Source organism: Brachionichthys hirsutus, chromosome 5, assembly GCF_040956055.1.
Source record: "Brachionichthys hirsutus isolate HB-005 chromosome 5, CSIRO-AGI_Bhir_v1, whole genome shotgun sequence".
Lineage (NCBI taxonomy): Eukaryota > Metazoa > Chordata > Actinopteri > Lophiiformes > Brachionichthyidae > Brachionichthys > Brachionichthys hirsutus.
Window position 1 is genome coordinate 9,119,358 of NC_090901.1, and position 11,631 is coordinate 9,130,988.

At 45.9% G+C, this 11,631-nt stretch overlaps 1 protein-coding gene across 1 annotated transcript; it reads right to left on the reverse strand.

The window, feature by feature from the left end:
* Positions 1 to 2,326: 2,326 nt before the first annotated feature.
* On the reverse strand, positions 2,327 to 11,389 carry LOC137893556 (transmembrane and coiled-coil domain protein 3-like). Its single transcript, XM_068738966.1, has 4 exons — positions 11,184 to 11,389; positions 4,329 to 5,284; positions 3,924 to 4,059; positions 2,327 to 3,821 (listed from the first exon to the last, which is right to left on the reverse strand). The coding sequence occupies exons 1-4, from the start codon at positions 11,373 to 11,375 to the stop codon at positions 3,519 to 3,521; spliced, it is 1,587 nt and encodes a 528-aa protein (XP_068595067.1). The 5' UTR covers positions 11,376 to 11,389; the 3' UTR covers positions 2,327 to 3,518.
* Between the last annotated feature and the right edge of the window lie 242 nt (positions 11,390 to 11,631).

The following is an 11,631-nucleotide window of genomic DNA, read 5'->3' on the forward strand; positions in this document are numbered from 1 at the left end:
GAGGATGAGCTGCGGGCACAAAGAAACTCAATTGGGTCCTATGATAATTAGCAGCTCTTTACTGAGCCACAGCGGAGAGCACAATGGAGAACACAGAGGATCTAAGCACACATCAAAGGGAAATGTTCACTTTTCAGATCGCATAATACAGAGGAGAGAGATTCGGGGGGGCTGAGCTTCCATTCACACCTACAAATACAGCTAGAAATCCCCTTTTTCAAGTCTATTTGTGTGTCGGGGGGTGGCGGCTATGTGCATCCGTCAGGATTTCATGACATGCAAAGCCAAAGTGTTTTTTTTTTCTTCTTCTCCAGAGGCCTTAGATCAGGGGTCCCCAAACGTTTTCCTGTGAGGGCCACATCACTTTTCCCTTCTCTGGTGGAGGGCCGGGGTCAGTTTGTAGGAAAAGTGTGACGATGGCAGGGGTGCCTAAACATTTAGGGGACGAATGCAGAGGCAGGCTGTAGTTTAGGCTTCATCTCACCATCACAACTACACACAGTGACATGGATCGAGTGTCACACACGCAATGCCTCTCACACCCAAACTCAGTCTCTCTCCAGCATCATCACGAAGTGCAGAGGCGAAGAACGACTGGATCAATCAGCTGATCCAATACAGCTGCAGAGGAGCAAACAACAAACCTCAAATTCTTGTAAAAAACCCAAACGCCGCACGCCTTGGTTTTGAACCCAGGATCTTCTAGCAGGGAGTCAAGCACACTACCCACTACACCACCTAGATGTTACCCCGTCAGGCGTTAGGATAAATATACAGTAGCATTGTTGACTTTAGACCAGAGGCACTGGTTTTGAATCCAGTACGACATCACCTGGTCTGAGACACGCCCACTCCACATAACACAAAAGAAAAAAGCACAACATAGCAACACAACAACATAGCAACACCGTACAACATAACAACACAGCAACACAGTACAACATAACAACACAACAACACAGCAACACAGTACAACACAACAACACGCTGTGGTCTGAGAATACCTCGAGTTTCCTCACCTATACGGTGGCGTAGTCGGTAGGGTTACCGGTCTACTGCCAGAGGAACTGGGTTTGCATCCAGCTGTGGGAGTGGGGGTGGAGTAGGGGTGGCAGGGTAGGCCTAGGGCCTTGCCTGGGCGGAGTGAACTGGACCACTGGTCCACTCCACTCCGCTCAGGTGTGCCCTGGGCCTACCCTGTTGCCCCTGCTCCATCTCATTCCCGTAGTGGGATTCGATACCGGGGCCATTTTGCCCCCCTCTACAGTGCTGCCAACTATGCCACCGTGGAGGTGAGGAAACCTGCCCTGTTATTACAAAGTAATTACTATGTAATAAGTTGATATTACAGAACAGCTCTTATAAATGGGAACACAGTGTGAGCACCAGCGATGTGAGTTAAGCGTTCTGTCCATCATCCCTGGTCCTGTTCCCATATCTCACTGCATGCCTGTATCTCTGCTGTGCTTGCGGACAGCCAGCAGCAGATGATAAGCATGCCAGGTGACCCATATTGCAAAATCAGCTTCATTTTGTCTGTAGGTGTCTGTCTGTGTGTGCGTGATGTGCCGTGGTAATGTTTGTACTCTGCTGACTTGGGCTATTGGACTTTATAATAACTCAGTGGCTCAGTGACAGGAATAATGCATGAATAGTTTTGGAGGCTTTGTCTATTCAACAGAAGCAAATGTATTATCAAATGGATATTCCTAATCAGAGTATATTATTATTCCAGCAAATCAAAAATCTGAAATTAGAAGCGCACTTCATTTGTGACGAAAGCAGGGGGGTCTACTGTAGTCTTGAATTTTGTGTGGAGTGATGTGCGTTAGTTTTGATGAAATGTACAAATGAAAAAAAACAAATGTAAAAATGCTTTCAACGTCATTGTCAACGTGAATTTACGAGATGCCGTTTCCTCCAAGTCAAGAGCTGGTGCGTCAACAGCGCAGCACCTGCGTCCTCTAGTGGCGATGAGCGGTATGGCTTAAAGCTCTTTTACGAGTGTTAATATTCCTTATATCTTACCGGTACTATAAATTACAAAAAACTGTTTTTCAAATCCCCCCCCCCCCCAAAAAAAGATAATTATGAACCATATTTTGTTACTGAGCCGTGAATCAGTTTCTGCTCAGATGTTTACCACCAGTGCCACATGATGAAGTAAATAATCAATGGGTTTGCCCACAGTGTGAGATTGATCAATAAGCCTGTCTCAGCTGAGATTATGCACGAGGAGGGTCACACCATGAGCACATCTCAAGTTCACAAGAGGACTGACACACACTTCTCTACATAAACATCACCGATTGATTGAAAAGGATTGTTTAATTTAACAGAAACTATCAGACGAAGGCACGTAAAGCATGAAAACGGATTTATCACTCAGAAAACAAGGAAAATGTAAACCAGATCTGTCATCCTGCTGGTAAAATGTCCTCAAAGACATCACAACTGGAGCAAAACAAGCTATTATGGCGTTCAAACATTAAAAAGTGATCCACAGCTTCACGTTAGATCCTCACAGGCAAGGCTTTTAAGACACACATGAAACAATACTTTAGTCAGTCCACAAAATAGGCTCATCGTTCATGATGCAAAGCCTGTAATGTGCTCCTCACACATCACCGGAGCACCGAAGGCCGTTAAGATTCATTAAAAAGAGGAACATTATATTTTTCTTCAAACTAAACCACAGTATGAACCATCGGTTCTCAATCACATTGTTAGTAATGGGAAAACATCAGACAAATAAGATACCAACACAACAAAGTGACAGATTTTTTCATGTTGTTTGGGTGTGTGAGTATTGTGCTTGCCATGGCGAGCTGGCACGGTAATGCAGTGGGATTGATTTTTGGTCCTTGAGAGAGGAGACAGCTGGTCTTATCAGAGCCCAGCAGTGACTTCAGTGGTTATGGATCTCTAATATCAGTGTTAATGACACTACCTAACGAATTCCCCAACCCCCACGGCACCAATATCCTGTTACTGCAACAACAACAAAAAACTTCGCTCCTAAAAGATGCATTTTAAAACAGTGTGCTTAGAAATTAAATACATTGCACTTGAAACATTGGGAACAGGGAATAGAAAAGCTCTCGAGAGGCCACGCAGGGTAGGACTAGTAGACAATAATCCAAAAAATCAACAGAATGCACATATTAGTTCGCTTATTAAATAAAGTTAAACAGAGGGAAACAGCCAGCCTGTCTCTGTGCAAAGATAACAAGAAGGAAAGGAGAAAGAGTCCCATGTTGCTGCGACTTTTATGTCTTCTGCGGTTTCAGAGCAATCATTAGGGAAGTAATAAAGTTTAGTGCTAAATATAAAAGTTTAAAATGTTAGCGGCCGCACATTCAAGTTCTATACAGTGGAGAAAAATCCCAGAGATTCATTTCAGTCTAAGAATAGAGTGAGTTCTACAAAACTGCGGCTTTTGCCTCTCCTGACGATTGTACAACCAATCCTCTTTGACAGTCCTACCCCATTATTTTTAAAGAATACACGTTTTACTGTCAAGCAGGCACCAGTAGCCGTTCTATGGTGTGCTGTAAATGGTCCCAGTTCTTCCAGAATATGGTCAAAAAACAAACTCCAAGGAAAGTAGCAATCACGTGGTGCCGGCTCCTCATCAGCGGAGCGGCGAACTTTGCCGCTGTGGAGACGCACACCAGGATGACGGTGATGATGGCCAGCATGATGTTGATGCTCTTCCCCAGCAAGACTCGGGCGTCGCGGCTCTCGAGCTGCACCGACTGCTGCTGCTGCTGCTGCAGCTCCAGCTTGGACACTCGAGTCTGACAGGACTCCAGAGCCTCCTGTAAGACACGGAGATGGTGGAGAGAGAGTTTTTTACATTCAAACAAGAAGCTTTTATTATGCAATGAGCTGTTGTGGATTATAGATTGACTATTAGATACCTGTATGTCCCGGGCCCGTTCATGGGCCTGGTAAGCCACCCTCTCCTCGATGCTGGCCAGTTCCTGCTTCAGATTAACCATCTCATGCTGGTGAAGCTCTGTCAAGTCGTTCAGCTGGTCTTCCAAACGCTCAAACCTGCCAGTCGATGTCAGACGATGCAGAAATATGGTTGAAATGTATTTAGGCAGATTCAAAGGTGTTGCCATGCAAAGCATTTCTGTGGATGTTAATGTGAAACGCATCGCTGCAAATTCAGTATATACTATTCTGTCGATGCTTTTTAGATGAACAGTAATAGAGCGGCATGGCGGCATTGACCCTTGTGTCTGGCACTTTAATGCACAGATCGATTTCCTTGTAATGCACAGATAATGGATGTGATTGAGTCAAACACACACACACACCTGTATCTCTCCTCCTGTAGTGCTTGGCTGATAATGCTATACTCATTCTTGAACTGAGACTTCAGCTCCTCGACATCCTCCTCCAGTTGGCTCTGGGCATCTTTGATTTCGCTCACCTCCTCCAGGCTCAGGGCCAGTCTGCTCTGGCTATCTTCCCCAGCCTGCTGCCCCTGTGCCTTCTCCGCAGTTACTCCTGGATTCCCATTGCTCTCTGAAATGGACGCACTCCCTGAGGAGCATTCGTCATCACTCGGATACTTGGGTTTGGCCACCATAGAGGTGCTACTGCTCAGTCCTTTCCCTACATTGTCAGAGGGCAGCGGTGAGGAGGCGTCCAGCGTGGTCTTGAACTGGGCGATGTTGTCAGCACTGCCAAACTTGTTCCTGATAAGGTTGGCAAACTCTCTGCTCTTGCTAAAGAAGAAAGGCGGGGAGAGGGATACCCCTGGCCCAATAGTCTTTATCTTGTCCATGGTCGGGTGTCGGCCACTTCCCGTCATGTCTCTCAGCAGCTCTCGGGGAGACTCCCGGGGTATGGTGCTGTGTTTGACGGTGGAGCGGTGAGGTGAAGCGCTGCACTGGACGTCATTGTCCTTCATCTTTCGATGGTACTGCTCCAGCTTCTTTTGCATCTGTGCGATGTTATGAGCAGACTTTTGGTTCTTCTTTTCAAACACTTGCTTGATGCGCCCAACTTGCTGCTTGTCCGCGCTGTTCACCAGCTTCAGGTACTCAGCAACGTTCTCATCGCGCGCCGTCTGCTCAATCTTCAGCTGCTCCGTGACTTTCAGTATCTTTTGCTGAAAGCTGTCCAAGCAAGAACGACTACGATGGAACTCAAAGCCCAGAGCTGGACCAGGACTCCCATCGCTCAGATCCAGGTCCAAGTTGTTTTCTGAAGAACCGCGACGCATTGATGCAGCGATGCTCAGAGGACTTCCCTCTGTACTTCCATCCTACAGGAAGGAAAAGCACAAATCAGATGCAGATTCTGCGTTAAACATTCAGACTCTGAGGAGAAGACCTTTCATGTGGAAGGCCCCGCAATGCACTGGGGACGCGTCTGGGGTGTTGAGGTCATCTCGTCAACAACAACAAAAATTGATGGATATTATGTGGAAAAGATCAAATAAAGCCTTCTGTTCCACTTTAAAAATAAACGACCAATGACAGCCTGAAGAAACGTTTCATCCCATCTCAAATTGGACCAAATATTCCACTTTCAAATTCACTCCTTTTGGTAATGATTTGTTAATGCATGACTAATACGATACACTATTTTAGAAAAAAATGAATAAAAAAACATTCTAAGTAGTTCTTTATTACGATGAACATTTTCACTCTAAAATGACTCGTTTGGGTAACTCCATTCAGCTGGAAGGTGTTTTTTTTGCAAACCTGCTGCTCCTCCTTTGTGTCTCGAGAGAACGGCAGTGAGTAAATCGTTTTGAGCTTCTACGCTATTGCCGCTGGGAGACCATCTGGGTGTGACTGTAATGCGCTTATTGGACACGTCTGTTACATTGTAGGCGCAAGAGTTTAATCCTGTTTGTTTACAGTATAGCGCACAGATAACAGTTATTAATGTGCGTGAGAGAACTGGAGCGTGAGCCTCTGATGTAGGTCAGTGTTAATGCCACACGAGGCCACAAGGCTCGGGAGATCCCTTTTCCAGACCCCCCCCTCCCCTATTTTTATAATAAATGACTATTTTCACGATGGCGGCTCTAGTGAATCGCCCTCACATCAGACATTCTGCTGCAGATTTGAGGACGTGAAACAGAATAGATTCAAGTAATCCATTTCCACCATGGCAGGGAAACAGAGGAAAGCTATTGAGGGGAAATTTAATTCGGTTTTCGAGTAGCAATTGCAGAACAGAAGTGTCACTTCAAGTGTAATGGCACTGCGAATGCACGATGGCCGAACGAGCCACTAAAGCTTTGCGATTTGATCACGACGCCATTGTCACGATAGGAAGTGCAACGAGACAAAGCCGTACTGCAAATCTTCGTGCAACCGGCACCACATGCAGTCTCGACAAAGCTGCACTAATACCAGACAAATGCGACACCGCTAGTTTATGGCAAATAAATAGATCACAGCCGACTTAAATGGATTTAAGGCTCAATCCTGTTTAGCATGTCCACATCACCATCAACGTCATGGTTACACATTACTACATAAGCAGTTCATTAATGCATGCAGGCAGCGTTCACCACACACTGACGCTCCTCCGCGTGACTGTCAGATGGAACTCGGGCTGCCGGGACACACACACACACACACTGAGAAGCTTGTGGCCTGTAGCAGAAACTTATTTCTTCGAGGCTGTTCCATTCTCAAAAGCCAGTTGGAATGAAGTCATCCAGTTTCTCGTGTAGCTTCTGTTGTCACTGTGACATCACACTCGATCGACTGGTCAAACCTGTTTGCAAGTGTGAGTCAGTGAGGAAGAATTCATCTCTGAACTCTTCTAGATTCAAGGGAACACTCACTCTTAAGTGTGACACAGAAACTGCGGGGGGGTATTTCTGCCTCTATCCTTGTCCCATTCTCTCCCCCCTCTCTAGCGTCTGTCCTTCCAGAACACAGGACTCTTTGTTTGCAGAGAAAAAGCACACTTTGTAATGTCCTACCTCTGCTGTGCTCAGGACACTGATGGAGCGAGCGACTGTCTGGAACCACTGCCCTGATGTCTAGTAACCAGAACCCTGCATCCAATCGCAGTCCTGCCCCTCCCAGAGAACATACGCAACAATCAGGTCCAATCGTAAAACTGCTATTTTGTCCAACCTGTTTGCCATTCAAAAGGAATTGGAGATGAATAATCTCCAGATTCTAGCGTGTCAGCTGCTCCCTGTTACCCTGGTTTGTGTTCTCAAACACCGAACACAAAGAGGCGCCTGTTTGAGCAGGCTGGGCTTGGATTGCATGCTACTTCTGCAATAGCAACAAGCACTAATCTATCACTTCAGGGCCTAAATGTTCTGTCGCATTATCTCCTGTCGTTTTAGGGCCAAACACAAAGTACAGAACTGTGAGTCTATTTGTCTTTTCCTTTTTTTAATCGTATTTATTACTTCAAGGATATAATTAAAAACAGGATGAGGAAAAGATCGATCAAATATGGGCCTGGTAACATTTTTGCTTAGGCCTGCTGCAAAAGCAAGTGTTGCTGGAGATGAGAAATCCTCTGGATGAGCTGAAGACATAGTCCACCTCTGGAATGAAGGGAGTAAGCTGTTTGTTATAAAAACAAAATAGCAGCGTGAGGCCTGATTCATGAGGAGAGCTCATGTAACACAGCCCAGATGTTTTATAGACACACTAGAACCCAAACCCAGATTATGTCTTGTGACTATTTCCTGATAAAACGCCACCAAAATGGTGCTATTTCAGTCTAATGAACATATTTCTACTGACACTCATGCCGTCTGACTGCTGCAGCAATCTCAGGGTCTCTGCGGATGAGTGGTTTTGCAAAATGAATTAACCTCATGCTGATGAAAATGTCCTTCCAAATCTGCTGTGGCGCTGCCCTACTTCTCACTCTGTTTCTCCTGAATAGTTATGCGGCTCTCCAGGGGTGGCTGAGGCGAAAGCTCAGTAAAGGTGGGTCAAACTTCCACCTACCTAAGGTTCATCCTCGCCTCAGGATGTTGCTCGATGAACTTGTGTTTTCATAGATAATCAGTTTGCCTGCACGGGTGCTTGAGCAGCATGGCCAAGTCCTTCCTGCGCTTACTGACTGGGATGTGAAATGTGAAGACGAAAAGCCCACTGCTGTTTGATGCACCTATTGGCGTGTGTCAAAGGTGTAGAAGAGAGACACGCAGAAAACGAGAGGAGAAACAGAAAACCACAGGAACATGACGGCAGGAGATGATCACCCCAATCATCGTAATCTCCACAAACACGATCTACAGGAGACCATTGTGCCCCCAAGCAGGCCTCCCTAAACCCCTCACCCCTGCATGATCCCCCCCGTCCCCCATCCCACGTCCCCCACGCTGCCCTACATAGCACACAGCGTCTGTCAACCATGACCCATTTAATATGCTCGCTGGACAGCATCAAATAAAAATCCAGCTGCATTAGCCTCAATCTTCACCCAACAAGGGATGTCTGTGTGCAGAAATCGCCTCAAGCCTAATCGGTGTTTTGAGGGCAAAGTCAAAGCGGCTGATAGAAACGAATAGATGGGGCGGAGTGCTGGGCCTCGGATCAATTATCGAGTGAGCGACTCAGAAACAGATCTTACACTCGTTTGTTCACTGCAGCGACTCCCAAAACCGGGCCCGAGGTGGAAATGCACAAATGATTTAGGGCTGTGTGCACTAAAATACCGAGTAATGGCAGAATAAATATTGATTAGGAGTTGCAGCATGTACACACAAAGAGCCTGCTAAACTGGCTCCCCCACCCTGTTATTAAAAAACAGACATTTCCTTAAGCAAACAGGAATATGTGTTTTGTGAGCACTCACACTCGCGGCGTTAATCTGGCGAAACCATCCATTAACAAACGTAAGGGTCGTGTCACGCAGGTGAACAGCAGCCTGCCCGCTTTTATAAGCGCAGGTGTTTGCAGCGTTCTGAACACGCTGCATCAAAATGACGAAGAGCAGCGGGACAGTGAGGTGGCTTTTGTTTGGTATGCTCCCTGCCGATGCCTCTGTGCATACACAGATGCAAGGGAATAGAGCAGGCCACTCATTGAAATGGAACAAAACCATCCCTTCAGCAGGGAACAGAACCGCAGTGGGGAAGGAGCCTGTGCTGCTTATTGGTATTCCCTTCGGCTGATCCGCATGGATGCAGACTCTCCCACTCTGAGCTCACACAGGGAAAATGTGAAGAAAGCCAGGCTGGTGGCGGGGGCAAGCGATAGTAAGCACATCAGAAAGCCGACCCAACATCTCCTCCTCCACATCCCACAGCTGCTGTGGCTTCTATCTGATTGCAAAACCTCTGAAACGGTTCGCCGACTCATCAAAATGAAAGAGGGAGAAAAAGAAAAGCAGCACAATCCGAAGTATTGAATTTCCTGAATGACTAATCCCTGGGAGGTCGGGGAGGAATGAATTGCTTAAGACGTCTTCAGTTATTATCTCCGGACTGAATCAATAGCCCATTAACACTCCCAGTGTCCGCCTGCCCCTGTAGGCTGGGAGAATGGGATTCAATTAAGATAAATATGCTGTATTCAATGTGAAAATGGGAGCAGAGCCAATGGCATAAGCATTGGATTCACACACGGAGCAGAATACAGTATATTAACAGGTTAGTAACTATATCGATGTGATGGCTGATGAGTGTGAGGCACTGTTGGAAAGGCAGAAGGTTCGGCAGAGGACAGACTTGCGTTCAAATTTGAGCAGATCCAGCGTCCATTCAGGGCCAAAGACAGGTTGAAGAAAGGAGCTTCTCAAACAGGAATCGTTGCATCATCTTTGGCCTCTGACCCACTATGTCTGCTGCGCAACGGCTTTTTGAGGAACAACAAAAAAAGCAAATGATCAAGTACGGGGGGGGTGATCAGACGTGTCACTTTAGATTGTGTCAGTCGTAACGTAGCAAGTGTCGGATTGCATGTGTGAGAAGCTGGCCAACGATATTTGCATACAATTGTTGTGTACTCCGAAAGTACAGCCCTGATTTAAGTCCGTGTTAAACGGGGTCAGCAGAGGAGGTTTGGCAGGAGCAAACCCGGTTGAGGAGCTTTCAAAATATCATCCTCCCCCCCTGGAGACTGTTGGTGGCAGCCATCAAGGCCCTGCTGCACCACAGCCCAACATGAAGCTCTGTCCAGAGTCTGTGTTATAGACGATATTACTATTATATAACTATTTACTGGACACAATGCCTCAACTTCACACAAATGCGAATGACTCCAAATCTGTACTATCTGTGATAGTACTATATGGTGGCAGTTGTGTCTCCACCTACCTCCGTCTTTCATGCAACCCTCCACCTTCCCATTATCTGTCTTCCAAAAGTCACTAACTTCATCAGCTTCAGCAGGGTCATCATTTGTCTGCACTCCAAGGGGGGGGGGGGTTATATCTTGCTGCTGTTCAGGACAGACATCCTTCGATCTCAGTCTGAGTGAAGACATCCCAACATACTATATAACACAACATTGGATGAACTGCACATATTTATTTACTTCAGCCACTATTGTCTTCTTATGGAACGGTCTCTTACACAAACGAGCACGTGATCTCTACCTGAACCTTGATGGCAAAGACTAAAGCAAAATAAAAAAAGTTAAATCACCTTAAAACTGAGGGATTCTGTCACACTTGACTCTTTGTTGTGATTCAAACTTCTGCGGAACTTACATTGATTTTTTTTATTTTTTTTATTTTAATGGCTCTACAAACTAACCAACATGAAGCCCCGATTCTAATTACAGCTGAGATAAAAAGGGGGAAACATTTAACATGAAATTATTCAGCATTTGGGGAAAAAAACTCATCAATTGCTTGAGTTCAATTCACTTGATTAAAGTAAATTATGAACGTTTTTTCTCTCTCTCACTACTTCATGACCAAAACCACCGAATAATCGATACAATGATAATGAGATCGATCAACATGGAACATTCGCCCTGTTTTCGGCGCGTCAGCGGCAGAAGCTTCCACGCGTCTTGCGACATGTCCGTGAACGCATCACTCAGCAGCTATCACACGTCCCGGCTCTTTGTCGGCTCCGGGGCGACGCAGCTGTCGGACTCGCCCGCAGCGCTGCTGATCGAGAGACGCCACAGAGACGCGTCTTTATCACAGCACAAAGAAAACACAAAGAAAACACAAAGAACACACAAAGAAAACACAAAGAACACACTCACCATCCGGCGCTCCAGGTATTTCTCTACTTCACTTAAACTTCGCACCGACACGTTTGCGCTCGGCATAATAATTCCGTGTTGGTTGTCAGATGGGGAGTCTACAAACTCAAGCCTAACGTCGCATCCATGTTTAATCTCTCTCTCTCTCTCTCTCTCTCTCACACACACACACACACACATAAACAAACGCATGCACACACACACACTCGGCGATAAGAACTGTGTGAACGCAAACTCCTCCTCTTTGTGCGCCGGGTGGCCAGGGAGGGGAGCGACATGTGCAATTTTTTTAAATAACTTATTTTTTTAAATAAGTCTGACAGACCTGTAACTTTTGAGAAATGCATGTTACTATTTAAATGAAAATATTGTTTCAGCAAATAACATTTATTTCAAATTCAAATCAATTCTATTTTGCATGAAAGTCCCTGAATAAGCTGCAGCTTCA

Bases quoted from the DNA above. Each gene is read 5' to 3' on its own strand.
- LOC137893556 (XM_068738966.1), bottom strand. From the start codon at position 11,375: ATGCGTTTGTTTATGTGTGTGTGTGTGTGTGTGAGAGAGAGAGAGAGA. The intron at 5,285-11,183 runs GTGAGTGTGTTC...TCCTTCCTGTAG, and splicing joins AATACCTGGAGCGCCGGATG to GATGGAAGTACAGAGGGAAG. The intron at 3,822-3,923 runs GTATCTAATAGT...CGTGTCTTACAG, and splicing joins AACGGGCCCGGGACATACAG to GAGGCTCTGGAGTCCTGTCA.